General features: G+C 40.0%; 1 protein-coding gene across 1 annotated transcript in view; it reads left to right on the top strand.

Annotated features, from left to right (window-relative positions):
* Window positions 1–15,934: 15,934 nt before the first annotated feature.
* The window catches only part of LOC142954749 (low-density lipoprotein receptor-related protein 1-like), a 68,876-nt gene continuing 67,794 nt past the window's right edge, over window positions 15,935–17,016 (top strand). Inside the window, exon 1 of the mRNA XM_076095959.1 lies at window positions 15,935–16,633. Within this exon, the coding sequence (XP_075952074.1) occupies window positions 16,375–16,633 (259 nt within the window). The 5' untranslated portion in view covers window positions 15,935–16,374. The remainder of the gene's footprint in view (window positions 16,634–17,016) is intronic.

Here is a 17,016-nt window from a genome sequence, read left to right as displayed (position 1 = left end):
ATTGATAAAATACATGTAATGATGAATGCAACCCCCCCCCCCCCTCCCCCCCCCCCCTTTTCAACTTACTATTATTCCCCTTAACTCTCTTCATGTTTTTATTCTGTTTTGATGCTCAGAGTGAAAATATGTGTGGATTCAACAGACATCCAGACACCTCAGGCATGTTTTTCACAGATTCTCAACATACTTCACATTCTCTCCTGTGATTCAGGCTCTGGGTAAACATCCGTTCACTGAAAATCCCTGAAAGGCACGCTTATTCTTAACACCAGTGGCAGCGAGGTTACTCTCAGTTGTGGGAAGTTTTAGTACCCATGATTAAATGCCAGTGGAAAAATGAGACACACACACACTGCATAATGTCATAGACTTGCAGAAAGAGTAAATTACGAGCATTTCAGTTTCAGAACGGCTGCGGAGGAGACAAAGATCCTCTCATGTTTTCTATACAACCAAATGACTTTAAAGAGAGGATGTGCCTTGTAAATATTACATTATATGATTGGATTATTTTAATTGGGTTAATGAAATGAGTTAAAGTCTACATGTCTCCCTGAAATGTAAGTATTCAGCGCCCCCTGCAGGTCTGGATGGTTTATGAGTATACTAAATAAATAAGAATTTCACAATGATTACACACCGTGTGTTCAAAGCTCAAAACAGTTCCACTATGAAGTTTACGCTTTAGCTTCCACCTATAGTTGCCTGTAAGGGCCAATTTTCTTTGGTAACCTCTTCATATTTGATGTTATTTAATTTTTTTAGAGGCAGATCCATGTGGTTCATTTGTTTTCATACTCAAAATCATCACAATGAATGAATAAGGTGAACCCTTACAGTGTCTGTTATTGGAATATAGTTTGCCTTATTGCTAACTATTTATTAAATAGATTTGAGGACATACTGTACAGTATATTGGGCCTTTAACTGAAATCTACAGAATTATTTAGTTGTTGTTTTTTTCACCTTGGCTTTTGGCAACCAAGCAAATGTAATATAATACACAACATATTTGTTTTGGGATAGATAATTACCTAAGATTTAAAACTATTGTACTATTGTACATGCTCATCCAAAAACATGTAGCCATATCCATTGCATAGCGATCATACCCAATTCCTATTTCCATTTACCACTAGGGGGCAGGATTTAGTGAAGAATGCACACTTTTTGTGCTTTTCTATCTTGATTTCTGAACTAGGTGCAACTCTTAACATGTGAGCACGAGAGAAGACAAAGCCAAGGAGATTGCTACATTTACGTTTAATGGCAAGACTGTTTGTTAGGCCTCTGTCAGAAAACTTGAACCAAAATAGGAATTTCTTTACAGGTATCACAATTTGAAAGTAATATGTTGGATTCCAATTGAGAGCAACAACTAAATATGTTGGACTAGATACAATTACAGGCTGTAACATGTCTGCTTATTTGAAAATATTTGTTTATTTTTTCTGACTTAATCTGTTTTGTAGCCTAAAGGTTATATGAAATAACTGTTGATGGAAGGGAGAAAAAACCCTTAAAAGCAGACATTATATTCAACAACCCAGTAAGCAGCATGTCAGTGCAGGTGTTTAATTGACTTTGCAGTATTATCATATACTCATCATCATTTCATTTTGTAACGGGAAATAAAAATCAGGATCCTGTTGAAATTTAGAGCCAACATGGCTGATCCCAGAGCTGCAGTTGCAGGGAGAGCCGCCTCTCTCTCCCACCTCCACGGTTGACGAGAAAGCGCATGGAATAGGATAAAAGGAGGTGTGTTAGGGCATGCGCAGACGGTGCTCGCCGCTTAGTTATCCCCCCTTTTTTTTTTTGTTGAGGATCCAAGCTTACGTCACGGGCTCGTTCACAGTGCTGGAGCTTGAGATTCACCATCCACTCATGCAACCACAAGCACAGTGAGGCATCGGATTTCCGAGGGGGAGAGAAAAAAAAAAAACGCCTTTACTTTTTAATTTTTCTTTTTTAGTTTGGCACGGAATGAGCTGAACGGAGCCGGCGGCTGCGGTTGTTGAGGACGTGTGGACGATTCTAGTGGCATGGTGTGGTGAAAACAAGAGACCCCAGCAAGCACTGAGAGACAGAGGTTACACAGTGCATCATGTTTGAACGCCTATAATCAATTAGAAATCTACATGACTGTGCTGCTGCATCGCCTACAGCCTTGCCGGGCTTTATGCAAGTCTCCTTTCATTGCTGAAGCCCGTCTGAAGCGGCCACCGTGCTGAGGGGCTGAGGGTGCAACTGAACGGACAATCGCACCCGGACCATTGAAGGGGTTCGGATGAGGTGGTCGATCGGGTTGTTAGGTTTTAGAGATCCAGCCAACTTTTCCTCTATTCCTTTCTAACAGCAGTGCCACCGAGCATTGCTCAGGAGATGGCGATGAGGTTGTTCTACTTGGGATGTATACTCTGCTTGGAGATCATATCTCCTAACGGTGCAACCGTAGGTAAGAACGCCTGTGAAAAGCATGACCACTTTTTTGTTTTGTTTTTCCCTGCAAAGCATCCGTGCACAGGCCTGTGTTCACCAGAGTTGGAGCCAACACCGCAGATCGGTTGCCTTCACAATAACGCACACAGCAGTCTCCTCGGAGGAAGAGGTCGATAATTAGGAACATCTTTAATCAGAGAAAGAACCGCAGAAATAAGCAGCGCGTTGATTATTTTGGCGTCAAATCAGGCTGCGTTTTTTTTTTTTTTTTTAGCAGGGCTCCTGTCTGAGCAGACAGTACGGGCCTGCCTGCAAAGGATGGCAGACAGTAAGGTTATTCACTGTTGGACTATCCAGCAGGTAGAAGGCAACACTTGCACGAACGACCCGTTTCCACAAAACGACACCATTTGTGATTGACTGCGACAAAATGGCTATATCCCCTCTCCATTCCCCCCCCCCCATGTATATCCATTAATTCCTCATGTATATTGTATGTATGACCACAGCTGATGGCTACCGTTCAAACCAAACGGGCTGTTGTTATAAAAAAAAAAAAGAAAAAAAAAAAAAAAAAAAGAAGCAGCCGGCTTTGCTTCCATATCAAACCTATGGCGCCTTCGGTCAGGTCAGCTTTCATGTTTGTTTTCTGTTGCTCCTCGCACATGAAAACAACAGTTGTGTCTGCTCGTAAAGGTGTAATCTCAATGGCGCGGCGTGTCCCGACGTGTAGCGTCGGTAGCTGGCTGGGAACTACAACTTATTAGTGACAGCCAGGTACTGTGTGAGAGTGAAATGAGGACTTATCCTGTTCCGTCCCTGGAGTTCCTTAATACTCCCGAATCCCTGATAGTAATAATGAGACATCAAATGCACCATTGCTCTTGTGACAATGCATTGCAGACCTGTTGAGCGAACAGCTTGCCTTTTCTTTCTTGAACACTTAAAGGGAAACCTCAAGGTACAAAATTGCCTTTTATTTTTTTTTACTGCATGTATATTTTGCCACATTCAATATTGAACGTTGCACTTACATAACTAGTATTCTAAATTAGGTTTAACCAGAAAGCACATGCTATTCAGCCTATTTGTTGTCATATTCTGGAATCTATTGTTAGTCAATCATATTATATTGTGGATGTAAAACAGTGGAAAAAGTCAAGCATGTCCTCTGTTCTGTCCAGCTCAGACCTGACAGCCTTGTCCATGAATACATATTTGTAATATCAATCTGACAGTTCCTTTCACTCTTTTAGCCCATGTTTACTTCTATGTCCAAAGAAAAGTAACACATTAAAACCTTAATTTTGCCACTGAAGCCAGCTGCTAATGTTAATGTCTTTATAAAAAAAAATCGCCCCTGTCCTTCTCTGTGTTGGGAGGCCTTATGTAAGTTTCATTAGATGGTCATGGAGGCTGTTCACAGTGAAAGCTATAGCTGAGGTTACAGGAGTGGGCAAGCTCCTCCCACCTCCTCCATCAGTATGTAACATCTGGACACAGGGAGACCATTAATCCAATTTAGATGTGACTGTAAGTTGGGGGAGGGACCAGTGGAAGAGCTGGGGGTGAGGGCGGGTGAACAGAATAAATTTCTAGAGTCAGTATTTGATATTCTGTAGCTGACATAGTTTCATATGTAGTTGCATCACAATGAGTCAGTGATGTAAATGATAGATGTGTGGTACATTATTAGTAGCAGTGCTGGTCCGAAATGGTCACGTGATGGGTTGGAAGCCCTAAGGCCAGCCACTTGGACTGGATTTGTCTGGATCACCGCTGGGCCACAGCCTGACTTTATGAATGGGAAAGTATTAGTGAGAGGAAGTTCAGAAGGCCACTAGTGAAAAGTTTAACATTGGACAGACCTCTTTTGTTTGTTATTGATCTTTGGCATTGACGAGAGTATTATTGAGGCACTTAAAGGTGTCGCCCCTTTCATACTGACAGAATCCAGTTCAGTGCTGATGATCCATGATTGTAATAGGGAATATAACCAAACATGAATGGAATTGGAATTTATGTTCGCTTAATTTAAGATTGTTAAAAATTTGGGACGCAACTAACAACTACTTTTTGTCATCGATTAATCTGCAGATTCTTTCAGCAGTTAACTAATTAATAGTTTGATTTACAAAATGTAATACAATTGTAAAAATGCCCCCCCCCCCGAAATGTTCTAGAGCCCAAAGGGACATGTTAAAATAACTTGCTTGTTTTGTCCAGCTAACAGTCTAAAACCCAAAGATATTCAGTTTCCCATAATAATAAGACAAAGTAAATCATTCAATTCTAACATTTGAGAAGCTGGAACCATCATAATAGTTGGCATTTTGCGTGAATATCGATGAATCAGTTACAGAGTCAATCGTCAGGAAAATAATTGCCGACTATTTTGATAATTTATTAATTTTAAGTCATCTTTAGCATAAATGCCAAAAGATGTCAAAGTTGCAGCTTAGCAATTGTGACAATTTGCTGCGTTTGTCTTTGATTTTTGTGGTAAAGAGGAAAGTAATTAAAAAATGACACAAGGTCTGGGATGTTCACTATTTTCTAAATTGTGAAAATAACGGTTTGTTGCGACCCAAATCAAAATAGTGATTAATTTTCTGACTTCACAATCAATGAACTAATTATTTCAGTTCTAGTTAACATTGTAAATATAATGCTTCATTATTTTAGATATGTCATTTCAAGATTTTAGCTGAGAAAATAGCATTTCAGTGTTGAGTCATTCGTATATTTCAGTGTTGAGTCATTCGTATATTTCAGTGTTGAGTCATTCGTATATTTCAGTGTTGAGTCATTCGTATATTTCAGTATTGAGTCATTCGTATATATTTCAGTATTGAGTCATTCGTATATATTTCAGTATTGAGTCATTCGTATATTTCAGTATTGAGTCATTCGTATATTTCAGTATTGAGTCATTTGTATATTTCAGTATTGAGTCATTCGTATATTTCAGTATTGAGTCATTCGTATATTTCAGTGTTGAGTCATTCGTATATTTCAGTGTTGAGTCATTCGTATATTTCAGTGTTGAGTCATTCGTATATATTTCAGTATTGAGTCATTCGTATATATTTCAGTATTGAGTCATTCGTATATATTTCAGTATTGAGTCATTCGTATATATTTCAGTATTGAGTCATTCGTATATATTTCAGTATTGAGTCATTCGTATATATTTCAGTATTGAGTCATTCGTATATATTTCAGTATTGAGTCATTCGTATATTTCAGTATTGAGTCATTCGTATATATTTCAGTATTGAGTCATTCGTATATTTCAGTATTGAGTCATTCGTATATTTCAGTGTTGAGTCATTCGTATATTTCAGTGTTGAGTCATTCGTATATTTCAGTGTTGAGTCATTCGTATATTTCAGTGTTGAGTCATTCGTATATTTCAGTGTTGAGTCATTCGTATATTTCAGTGTTGAGTCATTCGTATATTTCAGTGTTGAGTCATTCGTATATTTCAGTATTGAGTCATTCGTATATATTTCAGTATTGAGTCATTCGTATATATTTCAGTATTGAGTCATTCGTATATATTTCAGTATTGAGTCATTCGTATATTTCAGTATTGAGTCATTCGTATATTTCAGTATTGAGTCATTCATATATTTCAGTATTGAGTCATTCGTATATTTCAGTGTTGAGTCATTCGTATATTTCAGTGTTGAGTCATTCGTATATTTCAGTGTTGAGTCATTCGTATATTTCAGTGTTGAGTCATTCGTATATTTCAGTGTTGAGTCATTCGTATATTTCAGTATTGAGTCATTCGTATATATTTCAGTATTGAGTCATTCGTATATATTTCAGTATTGAGTCATTCGTATATATTTCAGTATTGAGTCATTCGTATATTTCAGTATTGAGTCATTCGTAAATATTTCAGTATTGAGTCATTCGTATATATTTCAGTATTGAGTCATTCGTATATTTCAGTATTGAGTCATTCGTATATTTCAGTATTGAGTCATTCGAATATTTCAGTGTTAAGTCATTCGTATATTTCAGTATTGAGTCATTCGTATATATTTCAGTATTGAGTCATTCGTATATATTTCAGTATTGAGTCATTCGAATATTTCAGTGTTGAGTCATTCGTATATTTCAGTGTTGAGTCATTTGAATATTTCAGTATTGAGTCATTTGAATATTTCAGTGTTGAGTCATTCGAATATTTCAGTGTTGAGTCATTCGTATATATTTCAGTATTGAGTCATTCGTATATATTTCAGTATTGAGTCATTCGTATATTTCAGTATTGAGTCATTCGAATATTTCAGTATTGAGTCATTCGTATATTTCAGTATTGAGTCATTCGTATATTTTTAAATTGCATTTTGCATTGCAAAATGGTTCTGTCGTCCACATTTACTTATTGTTTGGAATTATACCATTACGGCGTCCCCATTGATAACTTTATGACTACTGCGCTTACATAAAGTACATCAGCAACCTCTAGAGGCAGAAGAGTCCTGCTGGTGAAAAGTGTAAACGTGGGTCAGAGGCTAAAGAGGTTGAATTCCTGAGGAGCCTACACTCAGTTTGCCTGACCTTTTTAATGGGACCTGGCTTTACCTTTTCCTCACAACTGTCACTGAAAACATCTGCTGGGAAAATTCACCATCCCTCATACAAATTCAACAGCTAATAGAGCTTGGACTGCCCTCTTCAGCTTCTCCAAGTGGAGGTCACTGGGGAGCGGTTATTATAACTATGTACACCTGAGGCTGTCTATTCATGCACTCATATCAGGTAACAGATGATCCCCATAATGATCTTCTGCCATTCAGAGTCTTCTCACAGAGTCACATAGGATAAAAAAGGCATAAAATATGTGGATGTAAATTCAGCCGAAGTTTCCAGTTTTCAGCACATTCTTTGGCTTCTCAGTGAGATTTAATGTAAAACGTGTGTGCAGGTGTTTTGCATTTTGGTCTTGACCTTGTGAAAATATTTGTGAAATGATAATAGCAGACGGTTGGATTCTTGACTGTTGGAGCAGGAAAGACCCCCTTTTTATCCCGCTACTTCCTGCGCTGCGTTGCAATCAACTGTGACCAGAAGGTAACACCAGATTAACATAAATGTCCTCAGTGTTGTTACCACATATTGAAGGCGTGAGACCGCAGATGAAAGAGTGTTTGTTGGTTGTGAATAGCAGGGGTGTACTATATATGGTGTTTTCAGTACGCTACATCGCTGTTTACCCTGTTTAGCCCCTAAGACCCAAAAAAGGAACGGATCGGCTTCCCTTAACAAAATAGGGAGTGTGGGTGTGTGTCAATGCAGCGCTGTAAGATTCATGGGGTTATTGTTGGTGATATAATCAGTCTTGCATTGCCGTTTTCCCTTTCTGTCACTAATATGATGATGCCTCTTAGAAATGAGTTTGTTTGTTTTTTTTGAACATGGCACATTAAGGCATGTCTTTAGATAGGAACACATAGCACTTCGTACAGAGCGTACACAGTTGTTCAAATGTTGCAGAGGGTTGCAACGTTTGCATGATGCCTGGCACAGCTATGAGAATACTGGCTTTGTGACTCCCGTTTTCCTTCAACATCATTAATGGTGAACTCCCCACCTGATGCCTCATGTTGACCCTTCCGATTGTCCGTTTTTGTACAATTTTAGCTGCTGCTCTTTGTGTGTTGGTCCTGTTGGATTTACCGGGTCATCCTCATGTACGCCTCGGATGTTGCCGATATTGCTGACTTTGCGCGCAACTAGAGAATTTATTTATTCACAGGGACCCTTAGTTGCTCCCACACCTGGTCAGAGGGGAGACTATGACCTATGGAGATACGATCACAATTTCATGGATTTATGCTAGTCACAGAAAAGGCTCTCAGTCATTAGTTTGTTTTTGTACATTCATGCTTTCTGTGCTGTTGCAAAAATATGGACATAAATATTATTTTTTTATTATGTTCCTGTTTGATGGAATCGTACACATTTCATTTTCACTCTCTTTGATGATCAATTAAACATACATTTTAGGCAAACAATTCTAAGACATGTACAACATTATATACAAATACAGTGTAAACCTATTTAGATCTGAGACATAGCAAAATAAAAAACAGCTAAAGCATATAGTACTAAATTCAAGAATCTATATATTCTAATAGATAATCATCAACCATTTTCAGCCCCAAAACAGACGGACCTGTGTGGTCATTTAATGCATTAACATCCTCTCAATTGACTGTCGAAAAATTAGTTGTCATTAATACTACTGTACTTAAGTGTTTGTCAACACAATAAGCATAAGCACACATTTTCCATTTTGACGTGTGTCACAGAAAAACACTCTTTAAGACACTGCAAGCAAATCTACTGAGCACTAGTTCTACTTGTTAGAGAGTAACTAACTCTCAACCCTCATGCTCAGTGGTGGGTAGAATAAAACAAAAATGTTGTAAAAAAGCAAAAGTATTGTTACTTTGAAAAATACTTATTGACTGAGTAATACTCAATGTATATGTTCAAACAGGTCGTCACATCAGAGTGTGACTCACATCTGAGTCACACTCAGATTCGATGTGGAACTGTGCCACATCAGGGTTGAGTTTTTCAGGTGTCCATTGTTTTGGGCGTACAAAGTAGGCAGCGCTTAATATGACTGTTCCTTGCTAAGGCAAACGGGGTCTGGACTATTGGCCAGGGATGCGCATGTGCATCTTCTGCCACGATCGTGAACTGTAGCCTCGCCCAAACTGCTCAGTATTTAGACTGGAACTTGCGTCGGTTGCTCTAACCAAGCTTAAGCCTCTTAACAAAGCCCGGTCTTAGCGCTGCACGTTCATTCGTATACCCATCTGACTTTGCCTGTTGGCTAGCAGTGTTGATATTAGGTCGGACTCGAATGCCAAGTTACGACCGACTTGGCTTAAGACCAGCAGTAAGCCGTGTTGGTGCAACACTCTACTGGGTGTGACCGTGAACTAGTTGGATGTACTCTGTGGTTCTTGACAATACTATCAAGATTGAAGGGTGTGTGTGTAGTCTCTGACTTTACAGCTTCTATGTAAAAGTGAAGTAACTCCTGAAAGTTAAGTTTCCAGTCCATTGTGATATCCAGTTATTTGTAGTACAATCACACTTTGTGAGAGTTAAATCCCTCGTAGTGCATGCTGGATTTTCAGAAGAAACCTTTTTTATGTATCGCACAAACAAGTTTCAGGATCTCAGCGCTGAACAAAGAGGTCATCTGTTAAGATCTGAAGTGGATGACAACTCATTTGTGTATTGTTTGAGTCAGTCCTAGCAATTATCAAGCCAGGAACATTCCTCCCTCCTGCCTCCTTTAGATTGAATCTAATGAGGGATTCATAGAGATAGACTCTCATTAAATCACTGCAACAGTTCATCCTTCAGCTGAGGCAAATCCTTGTTTAATAACATGCTGTATTCGCTCCTTATTTCTGTAGCTTTGGTAGTTTTTTCCCCCGTTGGCTTGAGAGGACAGAGGCAAAGCAGCTTTTACAGTCATCCCAGTTGCAGTGAATGCCTCAATTTATGTGGCCCAGCCTTCATTTTGTGGCTCACATATTCTGTTTTCATAACAGCTGAATCTGGTTAGACTTTTCCTCTATGGGTGCACAGAGCTGTGCTATGCAGATACTCCAGGGCGGGTGTGGAAGAGCTCTGTAGAAGGCACAATAAGACCTATTTACAATTATCTTTATGTCCGTCCATCAATCACACTCACTCAGGGTACGTCTTTTACTGCGTTGCTTTTTACTGCTCTGGCCTGTGACTTCCTGCAGAGCCTCATCAGGTTACCTCCGGGGTCAAAGCTTGTACCCTTTTGTTGTGCAGTGACACAAAAACAAGGCTTTCAGGCACAAGAGTAGGCACTAACTCCAACTCAGTCGTCTGCTGTTTATGCATGTTCAACCTCTTTGAAAATGGCAATTGTGGATCAGAACTTGAATAGCCTGTGGACATTGAATGTGCACTGTGAGCTGGTTAAAGTGCTTGGCTGTGGCTTGGTTTGACACAAAGCTAAGTGGTTGTTTCCACTGGATGGGCACTGCACAGTGTGGCCATTAAAGAAGTTCATTGAATGGCCCCAGTAGTGGCCCAAGCAGGGCTTTACATTAGATAGTTTTTTTATCACACTTTCTCCCCTCTTATAACATCTTTTCCCACATTTTTCATCTAAAATGCTCCAACTTTGGTTAAAAAATAGTCTGTTTTCCATGTGAATAATTAATACAGCACGACATTCAAAATAACGACTGCCCTCATTCTCTTCCCTTTGGTCCTTGCTTGGTTTTAATTGTTATTTATAATGCATGGATTCTTGCTTTGAAATCCTAGCTAAACTGAGCGCAGAGAAATCACTTCAAACTTGACCTCAGGGGTCTAATTACATACTGAGTCTGTTTTCTTTTTTTCACTCCCTGAAACATTCTGGAAGACCTGAGTTCCACAATGGAGGACCACGAAGGGGAGAAGTGATGGGTAATGAGAAACAGTTCTGGATTTATTTCCACTTTCTCCTGTAGTTGCCACTGTACCCAGACAGAGTCGCATTTATTTGCTCATTCATTCGAGTTATTTCACATTGCCATTGGTACTGCTATCTTTTAACAGGAGTTAATAGAATCCATGCTCTATTGCTCAGCCTAGAAATGATCCACAAGGGGATTGGGTTGGTTGAATACTAGGATGTGCTCAGTGTTGGAGGCATGCTTAGAAACAAAAGTAATTATATATCAATTATTTATTTATTTATTGCTGAGTCTGTGTGCATTTGGATAATGGTCTTGATCCCTGTGGTGTGTGGCAAACAATAAATATTACAGACATATAGAACTTTTTACGAAATGTGTAGCATGAAGTCAGGCCTCTGTTACACTTTGTATATGCACTCTCAGTCTACATCAACACTAATGCGTTTCCCTTTTAAAACGGGGTTTTAAAACAGAAACGATCTACGTCTACAAAGGCGTTCCGTCACCGTTTTCAAAATGATTTTTGTCTGTACCAACACACCTAAAAAAAAAAAATCAAATATCACATGAGTATTCACGTACACTGGGCATGTGCGTGCCGGTGTAAACAGGAAGTAGATTGGTGACTTATTTACAGATAATACAACATATTTACTGTAGACTTTAGTAATAAAAGGTTGTGCTTGATACTTAAGATATTCCTCTATAATCTTTATCTATTTACTCAAATGGACATATTTTTAATTTCCAAACTGCAGGTCTTTCTCGCTCTCGCTCTCTCTCTCTCTCTCTCTCTCTCTCTCTCTCTCTCTCTCTCACTCTCTCTCTCACACACACATATCAAATTTACTTCAAAATGAACACTTCAAAATCAAAGTTTTATTAGATTATGGGTCAAGAAATTTGTACAACACGCATCTTACATGTTTCCCCTCGGTTTCGTTGTTGTCCATTGTCACACTCTGCTCGGTGGCTGGAAGTCCCTGTCGCACTGGGGAGCATTTATGCTTTTGTTCGTTTACAGTTTTTTTTGAGCAACTTCACAATAGTTGTGCAGAACAAAAAAAGCATTGATAAAAAAGAAAAGACCTCTGTTTTATATCCATGGCCGCAAACCGTGACTTCAAATGTCCGCTTCGGCCGATAATGCCGCTGGACGCGCCGCTCGCAAATAGCTCCAATAACAGCTTGCTTTCTCCGCATGTGGGCAGTGGTAGCATGATAAAATGCAGATTCTTTTTTTTTTTTCAAACTAACCCGGTGTCGTAGCGTTTTCAAACCCCTCTGTTTTTGGTGTTCTAAAACTCCAGAGTAGTGTGGACGCTAGACATAAATATAGCCAAAGATATGCGTTTTAAAAAAGAAACGTGGTGTGGATGTGTGGTGTGGTGTAGAATCTTAAGTCGGTCATGCAGCAAAGAATAAACAAGTAAGTTTCCCTTGAATTCAAAAGCAAAGCCGTTTGGTTTCTTTGAATCTAGCTGCTCATCTGTAACACAACTTCTTTTGGAAGGCAAATGTACACACATGAAATCAATTAGAAGGTGCTGGAATGTGCTCCATGGATCTGGAGTTGATTTGTAGAGTAGGGATGGCCATATTGAGAGAGACAGATCGGAGCGGGGGTGGGGGGGGAGTGGGTCAGTGTTGTGTCCCAGCTGGTGACGGTGTCTGGAGGCCTCCATCACTTGGCTGCTGAATTAGTGCCACAACACCATTTACTCACCATCCCATCCTGTTCCATCTCACAGAGTTGCTTTGGGCCTTTTGCCATTGTTTAAGAAAACAGTTATTGTATTACATAATAGCGAAATAACACCTTAAATGTATTATTGCAAATGAAACGACAGCCTTGAAAGTACCGCATTCTTTTTAGTAGGCACACAGGAGGGCTGTTTCTATAAGAGTTGGGCTCTGTGTACATTTATGCATTTGCTCATTCGCTTGTTGTTAATGCTTTTTGCCATGCACAGTGCTGGGGGGCAATTCAGTGTGCACTGTTTAGACAGCTCAGAGCTCCAGTGGCCCTGCATAAGGAAATGCAGTGTGTGCTCCATACAACTGGCAGTATGCTCAAAATCAAACCAAGTCAGACAACTGGAGCCTGGGCATCTACATAGTAGGAAGCCACTCAGTGATTTACGGTGTGGTGTGGACGTCAACTCAGGATTAAAACATTTGTCCAATGTATCATTTAGTGAATACAGCTTGTACATCAGTTCAGCTTATCTTACGCATTCATGCATAGAACCTCTATTCTCCCCTCAGAGCACTTACAAAGTGCATTGGCTTCAGCACTTGATAACCAAGGGAAAACCTCCGATTGATGTTTTTTGGTCTGCAGTGAGTTCATTACGACTTCTTCATTTTATGGTTATAATGAGGAAAGAAATAGTTTGATTTCTAATTTTCACCCCACACATCCCGATTTTGTGTTCTTGAATTTCTCCTTTTCCAAATAAGAGAATTCAAGCCATTGAAAAAACATGAATAAGATGTTTAGTTAAATAGAAACAACCGTGTCTGATGGACAAATTCTCAAGACATTTTTACTGCTTTACTTTTAGTACTTCAGGCAGTGATGGACTTACAGTCACCTCAAGGACTTTCTCTCCTGGAAAGATATTTTAAATGACACCACTGTCCATGTAACATATTGTAACTACATCAGAGTGATGAAGATGGGCATTCATTTTGTTTTTTGGAAGATGGCAGTTTTTTTTGGAAGACCGCTGTTTTTTGTTTTTTTTAACCAGCCAAATAAAGATATTCGTACATCGTGTAATTTCTCTTCAGAAATAGAAACTCTTTCCTGTAGCGCTTCCAAAGTTGTCTTTACTGTGTACTGGTGTGAAATTCAAAACTCTTGAGGGTTTCAGCTAAATCTGTGAAAGTTAGTTTTCTCATTTTCTTCTCTAATTAAATGTATTTTTGCTCTAATAGATACCCAGAGGATGGTTGTTTTTTCAGGTTCTTAGTGTGGAAGGAGCCGTGTTTCAAGTGTAGACCAGAACTTTTAGAAGTTGATCATAAGCAACAGATTGTGAGATTTATTTCTTCTTTTTTTTGTGGATGGAAGAGTGGAACATCGTGGGATTTCCTACCATTTAGTCACAGCAGTGTGATCGAGTTGCCTTCAGCTGTGGCAGGAAATGCTTTAGTTGCAATGGCATTATCAGGAGGGGACTCTGTTGGAGGGCTTGTAGGAGTTTTTGTAAGTCGAGTATGTACCTTGATTCAATGGGATTGGTGTTTGCTGTTGGGCCAATCCCAGGAGACTAAATAAAGGCCTCCTTCATTCCTTTTTGTAGGTAAAAGTGGACTCATGGTTTAACATTCTAGCCTGATTTGGACCCTCTAAAAATTGTCCGCATTTTGGCAGGAACTTTGGAGAAAAAGGCGACTTTGCAGGCTGAATTAACAATTCACATCTCTGTTTGAGATATTTCAGTGGGCTTTGAAATGGGACTGCTGAGGGGGAAGGCTGCCAGTCTTTCCCCCAGTCTCTAACCCCTCCTCTGCCACAACCTCCAATTAGGCTTAGAGGTTCTCCCCTCTGCGGCCATTTCATGCTGGTGTCTAAAGCGATGATAAAATTAGAACCCACAATGTTTTATTTCCATTTTTATGCCCACTCAGAGGGAACCACTGGCTCAGCCCAGCTGCTTCGCACGGGGGACCAGAGAGATCGACGTAATGCCGTCATATAGCAGCCTGCCGGAGGTTTCGGTGCTTTTACTCACTTCTGCTCAGGGCCAAATCAGTGTGGCTGTTTGTTTGGTTGTTTGGGCAGATTAAATCGCAACATATAAGCACAGGCAAATCCAGTGTAATTAGTTGGCCCCAGGCCATGGCTAGCCTCTCTCATTCCTTCACTGAAGAGTTGGGTGTGCGCATGTTGTCTGAACTGATTCAGTCACTGGTCTTTATCCATTCTTTTACAGCACTCTGTCTCACTCTCATAGTGCATTTTATATCCTGTCACATTCTTATGACATTTGACACAGACTCTGTACTATGGTGTCTCATGGCTGAATTTAAATCTCATTCTCTTGCATCACTTGAATTGAGTTTCGTAAGCCTTGCCCCTGCCATTGTGTGAAGAGGAGAACGGAGCGAACGCTCTGCATTTTAAAACCCAGCGCTCTCTCCGTCTCTTAATCTCCTCAAATATCAAGGTGTTGTTCACCTAAGGAAAGCTGTGATCTGATCCCTGCAACCCTTCAGCTTCTAATTGTATTTACTAAAACATGACACTCAAAAGTCTTGGCGTTTAGTGCTTACACATACACTGCACTGTCGCATGAAAGAAGACCAGGGTCTAAACCCCTTAGTCTGAGAGTCAAAAGGAACGTGATTGCAATGATACACTAGCCTCATGCTCTCTTGTGATTTCAGTCACATCCCAGCCCCCTTGCGGTGCTCCACCGACCCCCCCCCCCCCCCCAAACACCTCTCTGCCTGCCAAGTATGTAGGGAGGCAAGTCATCCAGGGCAAGAGAGGGCTCCGTCCCTGCAGAGAATCACAATGAGACATTCGTTGCCGTCCTTCCCGGAGCCTTTCTGCACAACAGTACAGTCACAGCAACCTCCTGTCTGAAGTGGCCTTTGCGGTCTCTTTTCATTGTGTGTGAGACATTTTTGTCCACTCGCATAACAGGAAGAATTTAACTTTTATATACTTGGCAACCTATTTTCATTTTTGCCTTATACTGACAGTAAATGTTACCGTAGAATATCAGCAATTGTATTGGGGGGCACAGAAATCGCATAAATGGTTAAGTCTAAACCTGGCAAAATGAAACCAAATCTCTATCGGACTGGCCCCTTTAAGATACATTTTTAAATAGGTGACTAATTGTTGACAGACTGATGCAACACCATGTAGGTAGAGCTCCATTTGTGGAGGGTTTTTCTGAGTGTGGCTGAGTTAAAGCGTGTGCTGATGGGTCATGAGCGTTGCTGTGGCGCTGCTAGCCTGTGGTACACCTCAACAATATGTGCTGACTTACTGCCCAGAACTACCGCACTCTGCACTTTCCCATGGGTCAGGCGGTGATTGAATGCCCGGTTATGTCTTTGCTGTGACACATGAAAGAGCCTCTGTGGTAAAAGTTGAAAAACACCTTAAGAGTAATAAAAAATAAATTAAAAAAGGAAAGAAATGAGAAGAGAAGAGAGGAAACAACAAACAAACCCCAGAACTAAAAGGCACCACTGTTGGTTGTAAACTTTAATGTTTTTAGTTTTTTTTCCTGAATGGAGTGTGCCTGTGGGTCTTTTGATACAAAAACATCATTGTAAACTTGAGTTGACCCTGGCATGTTGTTTTGCTCTGCTCAGTTAAGATCTATGCTGCTAAAAGCTGGAAATTTCCTTTGTAGATTCTTCATTCAATAGTTGTTGAAAAGTGCTTAAAAACATTACAAACACAAGAATGAATAAGAAATATTTTTTTTTGGGTGCCGTAGAATTACATTTATTAAAAGTATACGTTATTGAAAAGTTGCTTTTTGTGATGACTCATCAACTTTCTCCTTCTTTTTATTTTCCAGTCCCCAAAGCCGATGACCAGCCCAAGACCTGCAGCACTAAGCAGTTTGTATGTAAGGACCAGGTGACCTGTATCTCTAAAGGCTGGCGCTGCGATGGGGAGAAGGACTGTCCCGATGGCTCTGACGAATCACCAGATATCTGTAAGTATGCCTCCATGGAAGTAGCTTCTGAAACCGTCTCTCAGCGGGCTCGTGTCCTCAGCTCTCATGTTCTCTCCAAGCTGCTGGTTCAGAGCAACGAGCGCTATCGCTGATTTTACTCCGCTTTGTTTTCTTGAGATTGCTAGTTTGCAAATTAGTGATTTAAAACATTTTCTATACCTGTCGACGTTTGTTATATAACATCGAACTCATTACCTCTAAATGGCTTTGAAGAGACACCAGCACAATGTTCAGACAGTTTAATTTGGGGCTGAATAAGAGGGTGGGTTATGTCCTTTCTACGAAGGACACAGGCTCACACTGTGTGCTCCGGCTGCTCTGCTGAATTATAGCTCTAATTATGCGGCTGTGTTTAGTCTGAA

Source organism: Anarhichas minor, unplaced genomic scaffold (genome assembly GCF_050575085.1).
Source record: "Anarhichas minor isolate MPS153535 unplaced genomic scaffold, ASM5057508v1 ptg000003l, whole genome shotgun sequence".
In the NCBI taxonomy this organism is placed as follows: domain Eukaryota; kingdom Metazoa; phylum Chordata; class Actinopteri; order Perciformes; family Anarhichadidae; genus Anarhichas; species Anarhichas minor.
Note: the sequence above shows the minus strand (reverse complement) of the source record. Positions and strands in the feature narration are given on the sequence as shown.